This window comes from Carettochelys insculpta, chromosome 1 (genome assembly GCF_033958435.1).
Source record: "Carettochelys insculpta isolate YL-2023 chromosome 1, ASM3395843v1, whole genome shotgun sequence".
In the NCBI taxonomy this organism is placed as follows: Eukaryota; Metazoa; Chordata; order Testudines; family Carettochelyidae; genus Carettochelys; species Carettochelys insculpta.
In genome coordinates, this window is record NC_134137.1 from 220,186,573 (window position 1) to 220,201,927 (window position 15,355).

Consider the following 15,355-nt stretch of genomic DNA (forward strand, 5'->3'; position numbering starts at 1 on the left):
ATCCTTAGCCACTGGGAGCTATTCAGCTTGTTGCTCACATCTAGCCTGAGTCTCGCATTTGCACTCCCCCGACTCCATCACATGCTGCTGCTGCTGCTGCTGCTGCTGCTGCTGCTGGGTGTCCCACCCCCTCCTCCCGGGGGACCCTAGAGGTTCCGCTCCCCCCTGCCCCGGGGATGGGGAATGGCACTGTCATGCTGGGGTGTGGGGGCAGGGGCTGATGCACTCCTGTGAGGGACATGCCACTGCTGTCCTTGGGGCCATGGCCATCTGGGCATGTGGAGGGCCCTGGCCACATATCTATTACCCCTGCCCCTCAACCCCGGGAGTGTACACCGGGGGGGTACATACCTGTAGGTCCACTCCCACGGTCAGGGGACACCTGCGGGGCGGACGCCTGGCTGCTGCTCCGGGATGGCAGGAGGATCTGGAGCCCGGTGTCGGTGGAGGAGGAGTCCCCCTCCTCCTCCTCCTCCTCCTGCTCTGGTGCCCCGGGGGTGGGCTCCAGGGGGGGCCCCCGGGGTGCGGGGCTTGCCTCCGGGCCGGACTCCGGATCCGGATCTGGGGCCTGCTGGGGCTCCTCAGCCGAGGTGTCAAGCGTGGCCAGAGGGGAGGAGGTGTGCCGGGGGCCCAGGATGTCCCTCAGCTCCCTGTAAAAGGGGCAAGTGACGGGGGCGGCCCCAGATCTGCTGGCCACATCCCGGGCCCAGGCGTAACCCTGCCGCAGCTCCTTGACTTTACTCTGGACATGGTCCGGAGTGCGGGCAGGGTGACCCCGGGCGGCCAGGCCCTCGGCCAGCCGAGTGAACGCATCCGCGTTCCTCCTCTTGCTCCCCATTACCTGGAGCACCTCCTCCTCGCTCCAGAGCCCCAGCAGGTCCCGAAGCTCGACCTTCATCCAGGAGGGGCCCCGCTGCCGCTTCCCGGCCTGGCTCCTGCCCCGGGAACCCTGGCTCCCCTTCGGGGGGGTTCCCTGAGGGCGCTGGGGGGCTGCTGGGTGGCCATGAGGTCCTTTGGGGGTCTGGGTGGCTGAAGAAGAGTGTGCAGGCGAGCCGCATGTTATTGCTGCTGCCTGCACGCTCTCTCAGCTTCCTGCACAGAAAGGGAGGGGGTGGGGACCTTTAAGGGGCCGCTCCACGCGGCCACCATTGAGCTGAGGGGCTGGAGAGAGCGTCTCTCAACCCCTCAGCTGATGGCCGCCATGGAGGACCCCGCAATTTCGAAGTTGCGGGATGCGCAACGACTACACGTTCCCTACTTCGACGTTCAATGTCGAAGTAGGGTGCTATTCCCATCCCCTCATGGGGATAGCGGCTTCGACGTCTCGCCACCTAACGTCGATGTTAACATCAAAATAGCGCCCAACACGTGTAGCCGTGACGGGCACTATTTCGAAGTTAGTGCCGCTACTTCTAAGTAGCGTGCACGTGTAGACACGGCTATAGTGTTAGATTCTAGGGTATATTAGCTCCATTGTATTTATGCCTAATTGTTCTCTCATATTCTCATTTCAAGTAACAATCCAGTTATATGAATATGTAGTAACCATAGCCATCAACATAACCATAGTGAAACTGCAATGCAAACATGCTGTAGTTGCTGTACCTTTATGGTAAAGTGTGGCTCATTTTATTTAAATAGTTTCCATGGTAGAGCCCTGTATTGAAGAAGTTAGAGAGACATGCACTGTCCAAAAGTAATAGTGTATTATTTTTCATGTTCAAATGGTTCACATACACCACCTATGCTAACAAAATATGGCTCTTTGTCCCGCTCCAGTGGCTGGACCATGCGTAGCGGTCAATGAGTCTACTACTGCTTCAAAGCCAATGGCCTTGGTCCTTTCACACAAGCAAAAAAGGGCCATGTATTTAGATCCAGAGTGCTAGAATTCGGCCCCTGAAGATGACAGAGCCAGGGACATTGTTGCACATGTACACGTGGAATGAAGCAAGGGCTTCTGCCTCATTGGCTGCACATTTTGTGCAGATAAAAAGCTTTCTACACTTCATTAGCAAACAGTTGAAGATGGTGGAATTTCTCTTTTGTCTTCATTTTCTGTTCCATCTTTTCGGCTGATGAAACCTAAAATTGAGCAATTTTCAGCTTTTTTTCCATTGTCCATTTCCCTAACCCTTGACCTTCTTTTGAATACAGCACATGACCACTCAATGTTTTCTCTTTCAGAAACCATCCAAAAGATATTCCTGAAAATGTTTCAGAAGGTCAACATATGACATATTCACACCGTAAGGTTTCCTAACATCATTTTATTCATGGGAACTTGAGTTGTTATGTGACAGAATTGGTATTGTGGACAAAGGAGGTGCTAGACTAACTGGCCACTGGTCTTCTCCAAACTAAGATCCTGTCACTGATGGAGGCCAGTACTCTAAATAGTTCAGGAGAAGGTTCAAGAAACCTCTGTAAGGAAAATTAATTATCTTTACAATCTCCAATATTTAGAGGGCTGCTTGAACCTAGCAGTTTTAGTTACAACCGTTCCAAAGCTGTGCTCTTTTTTGTTTGTTTCTTTAATGTTATAACTCAGTCAGGAAACTCTCCTTATCCCTACAGATGTCCCATCATTATCACTGTGTGAATGACTCATGAAAACATAGGGTGGGGTTTTTCATGTTTTATTGAAATTTGGTTTTTCTTCCCTTCATAAACAAGCCCTCATAGCTATGAAAAATTTTTTGCTTCCAGATTTTTCCCAGGGTGTACTGACATTGTTTGCCCCTTGCCTTGTTGACAAAATGTTTTCATTTAATTTCCCCTGATTATTTCTAATTGCCACCATGTCCTTCTTAATCAGTCATATTGGCAGTTCTGGTTCTACCTCTAAATGAAGTTTGGATTACTCACCTGACTTGTTTTGTTCATGAATGAAATTCAGTTTGTACAAAGGCCCGTGAGCAGAACGCATTTTGAGATCCCAGCCATAGTGAACAATAGCAGGGTATTAAATTTGCTCTATAGTTCATAAGAAAGTCACAGCTGTCTGCTCAGCATTAATACGGGGTGTTTGTGCACCACTCCCCTCCAGTGTCTGGAGGCCTACCAAATAAAACTCTTCTGCTTCAGTGTGGTTAAAGATGAATGGCTTTATTTCCAATGATGGGTACTTCTGTTTGTGTGCAAGAGGGCCCTGTGTTCTCCGTCGCCCTTACCATACACATGTGGGTATCTGGTAACCGTGCAATTGTATAGCACGTGGTGGGTGTTACAAAGTGTGGAGTGCATGGATGTACAGCATATGGAATTGCTTGAAAGGCAGCAAGCTCAGCATTACGGGAAGGAATAAAGGCAGTGAGTTACATAAAGAACTGCCAAACTGAGATGGAGGCGCACAGCATCAGAGGACTGGAAGCAACCTTGAGAGGTCATCAAATCCTGTCCTCTGCACTGGTGGCAGGACCAGCCACCATCTGGACCATCCCAGGCAGGTGTTTATCTAACCTGCTCTTAAACATCACCAATGATGGACATTTCACAACTGCCCTGAACACTTTATTCCTCCTCATAAGGCTATGTCTACACTAGAGGGTTTTGTCGGCAATACCCCGCTTTCATGTGTGGCTGCGATTGGTTGGCAGAAGTTTTGGCAGAAAATATCTTCCAACAGCGACGTCTGTCGACAGATGGCTGTAGTGTAGACGTAGCCATGGCAGACTAGTTGAGTCTTCTGTGGTGCCTCTGAGAGAAGCGAAAGGTGGGGGAGAGGTTGGGAAGATAACTGTTCGAGCTGAATATTGATTTATTTTATTAAAACTAAATTGGCTGCTAATTATAGTTGCATGTTTGTTGTCACTTAAAAAAAATGGAAATGAAATCCAACTCCTGATGTGTACCCTGGCCCTGGGCATTAAATATTATTTGTAGCCGATCTGAATTTTGCCCATGACATATAGTATACAATTAATGTATAGCACATAAATCTGCTGCTGCTCTTTTAACTCCAGGGTCCAAAAAAAAAAAAATCTGAACTAGTAAGTGATTTGAACCCTTCTAAAATCTGACTGGAAAAATTAATACATGAAAATGCCAGGTTAATAGCCAAGATATTTTGCCCTCTAATCTTTGCATACCCTTTTTCAGAGGGGTAGCCCTGTTAGTCTGTTTCAGCAAGAACAGCAAAGAGTCCGATAGCACCTTAAAGATTAACAAATTTATTAGGCCATTAGGACATAAACTTTTGTCAGATGCTGAAGTGAATTGAAGTCTTTAAAGTGCCACTGGACTGCTTGCTGTTTTCACAGAACTTGTTAGGGGTTGATACCTTGCTATAACCTTTTGAATAAGATGGCAGACCTAGGTCCTGGCTGTGCTCAATAAGGATCTCGCAGTACTTTTCTTAAGAGTTAAGGACATTACTTCTGTGGGCAGGCCTGTAGGTAACCAACTTTGTTTTCATAAATCTGCAAATTATAATATTCTTTACATCTCGCCTTATACTGTTGTGTTGTGTTGCCCTTTTTTGAAAAGAAATGGCCATGTTCCTTCCAAGAGGTGGCTGCATTTCACTGGGGAGTAAACTACTTCCTTTTAAAAATTTGCGAAGTTCTAGGAATCATTTGGGAGGAAGATGCTATGTAAGTATTAGAGATATTGTTATCCAATGCTTAAATATCAAAACAAAAAGCAGTCAAGTAGCACTTTAAAGACTAGCAAAATGGTTTATTAGGTGAGCTTTCATGGGACAGACCCACTTCTTACCTAATAAACCATTTTGCTAGTCTTTAAAGTGCTACTTGACTGCTTTTTGTTTTGATAGTGTATAGACTAGCACGGCTTCCTCTCTCTTACTATTCAAAATGCTCAAATATGCGTTTGTTGTGTGTGTGCGTACGCCCTGTAAAAGTGTGTGTGGCCTGTAACTCAAAACAAACACTAAGCAAAAAGCACAGTTCCTGCTATCTGGAGTGCTAGTGATCAGGTTGGTACATTTTTAGGAAGTCTGGTTACTTTCCTTATTCATATTTTATTAAATTTCCTTACTGTTTCTTCTTTTCTCTTCAAAGTAGGTGGTTGGTTGATTTCCAATCCAGATGCAGTGTGTGCATCAGGAAGCCCGAATTATCAATATGGAGGAGCTTTGTCTCTTCCTGCTCCACATTCTCATCATGGCTGCGATCATTATGCAGCTCTTCGAGGGCATCGGGCTGCACCATATCCTGCTTCGTACATGCAGAGAAATCACTCCCCAACAGGTAAGGCTGTAATGTCTTCACAGAGAGAGAGAGAGCAGGTTCCATTAGCCTGCACAGCTCTTCCTTATGTTAAAAGAAACAGCCAAGTGAGAAAACACAGGAATCGGGGAGAGAGCACAGTGTGTGTGTCATCTGTAGCAGTCTGCATTGAACTCTGAGAACAAAATAGCTTCTGAAACCCACGTGCAAGAAGGGCACTCAGAAATGTAAAGGTTCTGTTCACAGAAAACAGAAGAATAAAAGTTACAGAGGTACAGAACTCCCAGAGGCTAAGTTGGTGAAGATAGATCATGTTTACATTACTTAATAATTATACTAAAAAGCCAAGAACCATTTCAGGCTTTCCTTTCATTCCACATAATAAATCAGTCCTGAGTCAAAAGAAGCCCCTAAGGGAATGTTAAGAGCTGATTTGGGACTAGGTTTTTGTATTGCCAGTATGTCTTTAGAGTCCCTTATACCTGAAAATTCTCTGAGGTGCTCTTCTCTGTCCCATTCAGTACTTCATCTTCCTGTTGTTACTGTCAATATCAGTCACGGTGGCAGTTTCTTTTATATGGTTACATGTCCACGAGGAACTGGACTGAGAGAGAATCAATTTGTTGGACATAGGCCATTGAACAGTCAGCAGCTGATAATAATTTTGCTCATTCTGACCTGAGGCCTGGTTAGAAGTACAGGTCAGACAATGCTCGACTGGCGATGCTAGAGACAAAAGGTTCTATATTCCATTTAAGGTGGGTCAGAACTCAGAATTTCTACTGGGTGGGAAATGCTGATATTTCAAAATTTGGTTTCATTCTAAATCAGAAAAAATCTCCACAAGTTACCATAAATAATTTTTTTCATTTTGTTTGTTTGCTTCAAGTTGGCCAAAATTGTTCATTTTTTTGATGTCATGAGCACATCATTTGGATTTTGACTTTTTAAATTTTAATATTAATCATAAGTAGAGCTGGTTGGAAATTTCCCATTGAAATGTGGCCTTGCCAGAACATGCCAATTGGCCGGATCAAAACATATCACTGACTCTTTTGCAAATTGGCCAAAACTTTTTCCAAAACACAAGCAAGTTTTCATTGGAACCCAGCTGGGGTTCCATGGCTCACAGCTCCATGTGTGAGATCCTAACTTGGCTCTCCTGCATTGTTCGCTGTAAGCTAAGTGCTTGGGCAATCAGCTGGTTGAAATTTAGGTGCTGCCCAGCAGATTAGCAGAGTGGTACTGGTGGTACACATCCACACACGCCTTGGTGCACATAACAAAACTTAGTTTGCCCATGGATGCAAAAAAATTAGCAGGAACACTGGTTTCCTGGGCTGGCAGGGTCCCCACTTCCTGGCTCCAGCACAGATCCACCTGGAGAACTGCCCCATGGCCAGCGACCCCTGAAGCTTTCCTGATGCATAATCCCACAGCAGCTCCATCATGCTTCTCCTGTGAAGACAGTAGCCTGAAAGCTTGGGGATACCCAGCTAGTCACTCAGCTCCATTTATAGTATTAAATACATCCCTCAGTAAAAAAGCCATTTTGAAATGAAAATTTGAAAGATTCCATTGAGATAAGGTCAGCCCGGAACACATCACCCTGAGCAAAGCATTCACAGTTTTTTTTCCAAACAAAATTTAGTCAAAATCAACTTGTTGCCATGGGAGGTTTTGGTATCAGTAACTTGGCATTTTTCCAATAGAAAAACATTCCATTCCAGATCACTCAGCCAGGTCAGATACTGTTACCATTCTTCTGCCATCCAGACTAGTGCGAATCGCTGAATGAAGAAACAATGAGCAAAGTAGGTTTGTTCTTGGGAAGATTGCTGTCCCAAGTCCATGGGCAGGAGCCTTTATTAACCAATTCAATTGCTTTCTCCCTTTTGCCTGTTTTCTGCAATCCTTTTTTGCCTTGCCGTAACTTGGTGCAGTCACCAACGTTTTGTGTTTCCTCCAAAGTGAATTGGATAGAGAACTCAAGCAATAATCTGCAGATGTTTCCTGGACATGAGAGCTGGAGTTCTTTGACATCTGCACCACATGCCAACTTGCTTTCAGTACCGTACAGCAAGGGCGCTGCCTCTGCTGGTCCAAGGTAAAGTTACAGTAGAACCATCAACATTAGGGAAGGGATAAGTCCCGCTGTTTCTCCTTCCCAATCATTAGGCAGCATGACCTGGAAGCATGAGCCAAGGGGGTTAGAACTCAGCATTTTATGACCAGGTCTAGCTCTGCCAAAACCTCATTGCATGGCCTAACCAAATCACTTTACCTTTGTTTGCCATCCTGTAAATTGAGGTGAATGATGTTCACTGGCTGAGTTTTGTGAGGCGTAATCTTTTGTGCTGTTCTTTGAAAATTTAAAATATTAAATAAATGCTAATTAGCATTATCTCCACCCTTTAAATAGTCCCTTCAGTCTATTTTCCAGGCTTTAAGGGAGTGGCTCTCAACCTTTCCAGGCTAATGTATCCCCTTCAGCAGTCTGATTTTAATTAAATAGGCCCAAGTTTCACCTCACTGAACAAATATAGGTTGAACCTCTCTAATCTGGAACTCTCTCATATGGCACAACATCCATAATCAGGCATGATTTTAGTTTGCTGAACAATTACTTATCATGGGTGTGGCCATGTTTCCCATAGTCCCATAAAGTTTGTTTACAGATGCGTGTCCTGGCTCTCAGTGCTATGTGCTCTTATTGAGCTTTAATTTACCCCTAAATGTCTTCTCAGAGCCCAGTAAGCAGTGGAAGTGTTGGTAATGCTGCTAGACTATACTGCCGTCTTGCCATTTGGCAAATTCTCTCATCTGGTACCAGTTAGGCTCCAAAGGTCTCGGATGAGAGAGGTTCACATTGTATTTGCTTACAAAATCAGACATAAAACTACAGGAGTGTGACAGAACACTGTTACTGAGGAATTGCTCACATTCTCATTTTTGCTACATAATTAAAAGATAAATCAGTTGCAATACAAATACTGTGCTTATATTTCTGTGTCTAGCACACAGAGCAGTATAAACAAGCCATAGTCTATATGAAATTTTAGCTCGCACTGACTTCATTGCTAGTGCTTCTAATGTAGTTTGTTGTAAAACTAGGCAAGTAGCTAAAGCAGTTGATGTATCCTCTGGAAGACCACAGCACACCCCCAAGATAAACATAACCTCTGGTTGGGAATAGCTGATTTAAGGGTCTCAAATGTTGCTTTTTTAAAACGATGTAAGAAAATAGTGTGTTGCATTGATTTCAGCCAGGCTCTTGGAGGTGTAGCCTTATTTATATGTTGCTATTTATAGTGCATTTAAAATGCATGGGACTATATACAGTAAAACCCTGGTCATTCTGTGAAAAGCCATTTAAGGTCACTAATTTTAAATTGAAACTTCTGAAAAAAAAAACTTTTAAAAGGGAAGGAGGGGCCTGACTGGGACCCAGTACTTGCTGTGCGAAGTGGGGTCAGGATTGTGGATTCTCCTAATGGCAATGAAGAAAGCCATTTGATCCAGTGACAACATACATGGAACTAGGTGACAGGACTCTTCTGTGGCTGGTTTTGGTGACTGAAATCACACGTGCATTTTTAGAACTATTCACTAGGTGTGTGTTCCTTGTTTTCTGGGTGTCCAACCTGAGAATCCTGGCTTGATTTTCATAAGCTTTGGGCATCTACATCCCTAGCAGAAATCGAAGGGAGCTGCCTGTGGATCAGCACCTCTGAAAAGCAATGTCTTCTATCAGCACATTAAAAACTCGGGCATCCAAAATTAGTGGACGCTGAAAATATTTTGGCCTTAATCTCTCTGTGCTTCATTATCCTGCTGTGAAAAATGAGGATGATATTGCTTACCATATTGGAGCTTTGTGAAGTCTAGTCCGTTAGGGCTGTGTCACACTGGCCCCAAACTTCGAAATGGCCATGCAAATGGCCATTTCGAAGTTTACTAATGAAGCGCTGAAATGCATATTCAGCGCTTCATTAGCATGCGGGCGGCCGCGGCACTCCGAAATTGATGCGCCTCGCCGCCGCGTGGCTTGCCCCAACGGGGCTCCTTTTCGAAAGGACCCCGCCTACTTCGAAGTCCCCTTATTCCTATAGCAGATGGGAATAAGGGGACTTCGAAGTAGGTGGGGTCCTTTCGAAAAGGAGCCCTGTCGGGACGAGCCGCGTCAATTTCGAAGTGCCACGGCCGCCTGCATGCTAATGAGGAGCTGAATATGTATTTCAGCGCTTCATTAGTAAACTTTGAAATGGCCATTTACATGGCCATTTTGAAGTTTGGGGCTAGTGTAGACATAGCCTAGATGTAATAAAACTTACATATCAAGTTATTGTGAACGGAGAAGTTGAAACGTTATGAGTTTAGAAGTTTGGATGAAGATTTTAATTTTGAAATGCAGAAAGTCACTGGAGAATCTTTTTAAAAATCTCTCCTTTGTTACTCAGGTGCGAGCTTATGGTTTCTTTTCAAACTTCAGAAATATAAACAATTTCAAAATTAATTTCACATTTCCTCCCCTTCCCCTAAACCAGCTTTAGTTGTTATTGGGTTTTCACTGAGGAACTGTCAGGTCTGTTCTGCTATCAGAGTAGCCTGTACTGGGTAATACACTTGCCTCTGCTATATTGTGCTATACAGAGCATTAATCTACTTCAAAATACTTATTTGAGTTCTATTCTGGTTTACACTGCTTTGTTCCAGCCACTACCCATGTCTCTGGACAGTCAGCAACAGTGCCATTAATGTTGCCAACCCGGGGAGTGATGTGAACGGCAGCCCTCCAGGCGCGTTCCTGCGAGGTAACATCCCTTTGTCCACCACACCTTCATCTGCCTCGACTCCTCTGCCGGGAGCAGTCACCAGCAACGTGGAAACACCTGGGGAACCTGCTCTTGCCAGACTAGCTGATTCTGCCTGGACATCTTTGCATTCGTTCTAATGGGCGGGACGTTCTTCGGGAACGTTCAGTATGTTCCAAGCAAGACGGACAGGACAAGAACACCTCCTAGGATCACAGCTCAGAGCAGGGAGGGGACACGCACACGAGAAACCTGTCTCAGTGAAGCACCATATTCCATAATCAACCTTGCAGCTCTCCATTTCCAAGTGAGCCACCCAAGACTGAGTCGAGAGGTCTGGTGCAGAGGTGGGGGAATAGTTACAGGGGCAATGACTTCTTGTGGTAACATTCTGCGCTCCGGTAGACAATGACTGATCCACATCTTTAGAGACAGTTTTGCTTCCAGGTCAAAGGAAAGACGCCAGGGCTTCAGGGTCCAATGGAAGAGAAGTGGCAGCCGGGCGTTGTAATGGGATTTCAGAGGAATGTTTGTTGTAACTTAAGCCAGTAACAGATTGCTAGCAGAGCAGGGAGCTCATAAAATAATACAGAAACCCATGACATCCTCACACTGTTCCCGACTGGTATTCTTAAGTGGAACTACTGCCTGGACACGCCCCAGCGTTCTTAAAAATTTGCTCTTCAAATTCCTGAAGCTAACTTCTAACTTGGAGGAAATGGCCCTTCGTCTCCCTGCAGCTCTCCCCTGTAGTTAGGTTCACATCCCTGGGGTGGTGGTCTCCCTTCCTCCCCTCACCTATTGTGTAGTCTTTGTGTACTATAAGAAAACCTAGCAAGGCTGCCAAAAGGTTGGCTGCATTTCAGAATGGATTAAAGTGGTTCCTATACAGAGTGTGTAAAGCGATGTAAGTTCTTTGTGTCAGATATTTATTGTTATTTTTGAGCAAACAGTGACAAAAGGGGAACATTAATCTTGCATTTCCACTTTGCTTCAGGGTTCTGAGGAAGTAAAAATAAACAAAGAAAATGGTTTGGGTTAGTTTCACTTTCTTACAATAATAATAATGAGCACCTCTCTTCCTGTAGAGGCCTCAGAAAGAATTCAAAACAATGCAAGCAGCAGCAAACCCCAACCCAGGCAGGAGCTTTCTGCCCCAGCTTTGCTGTTGGACTGCCCTATGACCTTGGGAAAGTCCCTTCCATTCTCTTGCACCTTCCCCCCTTTTGTCTGTTGTAGCTATTCAGGTTGTAACTTCTTCAGGACTGGCATTGTCTTACTCTGGATATGTACAGATAGTGCCCAGCAAAACGGGTCTGTGATTTCACTTGGGACATCTGGCTGCCAGTGACCTACTAGCTTCCCACCCTCTCCTGCCACTTCCCAAACACCAGCATCCACCAGGTGTCTTCATTCCCCAAAGCCAGTGTGAGGCCTTGCTTCACCTTGGTACTGACCTCTGCTCTCTGCAGCAGTGAAAGAGCCCTGTTTCATGTCTGCGCTCACTGGCTGGGCATGAGAGCCACCTGCCTGTGCACCATGTGTATTGAGTGCCTTGTCACCATGAACACTGGCTAATCCCTGCCTTGCCAGCGGTGTAATCAAGAGGCTGGCCTGGGCGCAGCACCTTTTCTCCCAGGCTCAAGTCTGTCTGGCACAGTAATGTTGATCTTCGGAGACAAATGCTGCTGGGACTGAAAGAAAATGGTTTGGGTTAGTTTCACTTACAATAATAATAAGTATTATTATTATTTCCAGTTGGGACCCAGCCTGAGCCTCCAGTTTCTCTCCCGGCCATACCGCCTCTTCCATTCCCACCTCACTTGCTCGATTTAAACAGTTCCTTCTTGGTAGATGTTTAATTATAGCTTTGAAGGCTTGGGAGACTTTTTGGGTTGGCCTTTTTGTTCTGTGTTGTTGTTTGCTCCTGCCCCCCAAAAGGTGAATGCAAAGGCACTGCTTCTTCCTGGCTGGTGGCTAGTGCAAGAAGAGCAAAAGTAAAAAGTAACTCTGACCCGTGCAGAGTCTGAACTCAGAAACCTGCCTCCAATAGTGCCACACGCTAACTAACTGAACTGAGCAGCCACCTGTGAAGCCATGCTTTTCAGCTGGTAAGAGAGCTCTGCAATCTCTGGTTTCCTACCTTAAAATTTTTGCTATGGCAGAAGTTACAGCGTTGTCATGGGGGGTGGGGGGAGGGCATGTTTCATTCCACCACTTCATTCCTTTCAAATTACTTAGTTAACCCTTTTGAAGACAGGGTATTGAAGGCAGAAACAAACCTACGCACACAAATCACACCAGATTAATTCTTACAGCTCATGACAGCATTCGGGGGGGGGGGGTGCTTGAGGGGATTCCACAGAACATGGGGGACAGCTGCAAAGCCCTTCTGAACTCACAGGTAGAGCCTGCTATAAAATGCCTTTATTTTTCAAAGTACTTTCAGGATGGGGTCTTCAAATGGACTCCTTGGTCATTTTTCAGTCATCTTTAATGTGTTCCTGGCAGGCTACTCTATGAAAAGCCTTAAAACAAACCTAAGAGCGCTGCAACCCAAACCCGACCAACTCCCGCCAAGCACAGAGAACACAACTTGCCTAAGCCCAGGTTACATCTCTTCTCACCTTCAACACACTTCAACTCTAGCAATAGGAAAGGGCCACTCAACTCAAACCCTACATACTGTGCAAAGGCCCATGTAACACGAGACACCTGCACCCAGCAAACACAGGAAGATGTGAGGAAGGTGGGAACACCAGTAGCTAAGTACTGCACTGAACAGAGGGGCTGGACTGTTCCCACAGGAGTTGTGTCCCACTAAGTGTAGAAAATTGCCCTATAAAAATTGGATGCTGGTAGCAGTTACCAATATGTATAAGAAACTGCTCACATAACAAACTGCTACCTTCAGGGTACATTGGCTGGGTATACACTAGCACCCCCTCTTTCGAAAGAGGGATGCTAATGAGACACTTTGGGATATGCTAATGAGGCGCTGCAATGAGTATGCAACACCCCATTAGCACAACAGCAGCCACGGCACTTGGAAAGTACTGCTTTCGATCATGCATGGCTCATCTACACGGGGTCCTTTTCAATTCCTATTTGGCTATAGGACTAAGGGGATTCAGAAGTGTGTGGGGTCCTTTTGAAAAGGACCCTGTGTAGACGAGCTGCGCGCCATTGAAAGTGGCACTTCTGAAGGGCCTTGGCTGCCATTATGCTAATGAGGTGCTGCATATTCACTACAGTGCCTCATTAGCATATCTCAAAGTGTCTCGTTAGTGTCCCCTTTTGAAAGGGGGGGGTGCTAGTGTAGACCCAGCCATTGTGGGAGAGAGAAAAGAGACACACACACAAATGGCGACCTGGGTTCTTGCCACTGGGCCCAGCTCCAACACCTGCCTGTTGGGCACACTGCAGAATTGCAAGGTGAAACCCTCAGGCCAGGGTTAGGGGGTGTGGGAGGAGTTGTGTAGTCCCCCAGAAGTGTTTAGCTGAGCAACAGCCTGAGCAAAAGGAGAGGGCGGCTGGTACATGCATCCAAAGGCATTTAGAAGGAAAAGCGAGGAAATGGTTCTGGGGTTGGTGGAGTTATACGCTGCCCATCACTGGTCTCTCAGTGGTGCAGACAGTAAAAGTGCTTGTTCCTTTCCTTGTTAGTACAGTGGTGTGTATCCCTACCGGTTGCATATAAGACTGGTGTTCAATCCCCCCCAGGGAGGCTGATGTCCTTTTGCACAGAGAAAAAGGAAGATGGTGTTCCTCACCCTTCAGGCCTGCCACACCACCCCACACGCTTATGTAAGTGGCAGCCTGTTCTTTCACCCCGAGGGATTTATTGTTACCTCCAGAGACAGCATGAGCCAACTATGGTTTACCCTAGCGAAAGCCTCTTAGGTAGGGCATCTTGTGCCCCCGGGCCCAGCTCCAACACCTGTGCGTCGGGACGCTGCAGAACTGCAAAGGGAAGCCCTCTGGCCCAGGGCACGGTGAGGGAGAGAAGGAAAAATGGAGCAGCAGCAGCAGCAGCAGCAGCAGCAGCAGCAGACTGGCCGACCGTCTCTTCTCCTCTTGTGACGCTCTTGAGCATGACTGTCAAGGGGAGACTTGAGAGATGCCCGCGGCCCTGGGCCAGATAGGCGAGAGTTCCGAACCGAGCATTTCTCCCTCGTCAGCGTCAGGCCCCCTTGGGGGCTGGCTGGGATCGTATCGTGCTCAGTACTCTGCGCTGTGGCCACAGCACCCTCGTCTCGCCTCGGCATCAGGGCGGCGTCTTTCAGCGGAGCATCTCCAAGCGGCGTCTGCCGGCTGAGGCGGATTGGGCCCCTGTGAGGGGAGAGAGCCAGCAGGTGCTGCCTGGTTTCGGCTTGGGAAGCGAGAGCATGTGGGACAGCTCCACAGGAAGAAAGCATGGGGCCTTCTTTATGGGCCCTGGGGCCCAAAAGCAGTTCCTGGCCTCCTGGACAGCGCTGGGTTTGGGAAGGAAAGAAGGGAGTCCAGTCCTGAGAAGCTGCCCCATCTACCTGTCATCAAGGTGACCCTGTCCCCTTCCCATTCCTCTTCTTCCTGACCCCCTGGCTATGGTAAGAGCTGCGCAGGCAGCAGCAGGGAGCTGAGCACCCTCCGCCTGCCCTGGGGCCCTGCACCCTGAGAGGAAATAGAGGACTCGTCATGGCACCCCACATGGCTTTTACCATGGCCTGGATGCAACTCCAAGCCCCTGCCTCTGGCTGCAGGCAGGTCAGGAAGAGCTGCATGGGCAGCTGTGGAGATCCTGGTTCCATCTGCTTGCCTTTGGTGGGAGGCCCGGGGGATGGAGACACTGACAAGGGGCTGACTAGTCTCCATGGGCAGTAAGGGATGCTAATCTGAACTGTTTGGGTTGGCAGGCACTAGGAGATGGCCAGTGGTGGCACAGAGAAGCCAGCTCCTTTCAACACAGAGGGAGCTGTTAAATCTATCAGTGTTAATTAGCCTTGATGCGACCTGGGCCTCTTGTATTGTCTTCAGCTAAAAGCCATTCTGCACAATTTGGCTATTTCAGAAGAGCTTTTCCAGAATAGCTTACTTTGAAATAGCACCTCTACATGCAAAATGTGTATAGAAATAGTGCTCAGCTATTTCAAAATAGAGCGTCCACACACAATCGCCCCTATTCTGGAGTAGGGCCCCTGGAAGCACGATAGCTTATTTTGAAATAGTCAACAAATCCAGTGCGGTGTCTGCATTTCCAAGACGTTCTGTCAACAGTAAATGGCATGTCTGTTGACAGCATTCTGCCATTCCCCCATGAACATCTCTCTTGGTAGATGTCTGTCAAGAGAAAGCCAGTCTGGACAGTCC

At 46.8% G+C, this 15,355-nt stretch overlaps 1 protein-coding gene across 2 annotated transcripts in view; it reads left to right on the forward strand.

Moving 5' to 3' along the window:
- The window catches only part of TBX19 (T-box transcription factor 19), a 51,724-nt gene extending 40,751 nt beyond the window's left edge, over positions 1–10,973 (forward strand). For both annotated transcript variants that reach the window (XM_074999812.1, XM_074999822.1), the window contains 4 exons: positions 2,188–2,249; positions 5,025–5,213; positions 7,164–7,299; positions 9,909–10,973. In XM_074999812.1, the coding sequence (XP_074855913.1) occupies positions 2,188–2,249; positions 5,025–5,213; positions 7,164–7,299; positions 9,909–10,146 (625 nt within the window). In that variant the 3' untranslated portion in view covers positions 10,147–10,973. The remainder of the gene's footprint in view (positions 1–2,187; positions 2,250–5,024; positions 5,214–7,163; positions 7,300–9,908) is intronic.
- The last annotated feature ends 4,382 nt before the right edge of the window (positions 10,974–15,355 follow it).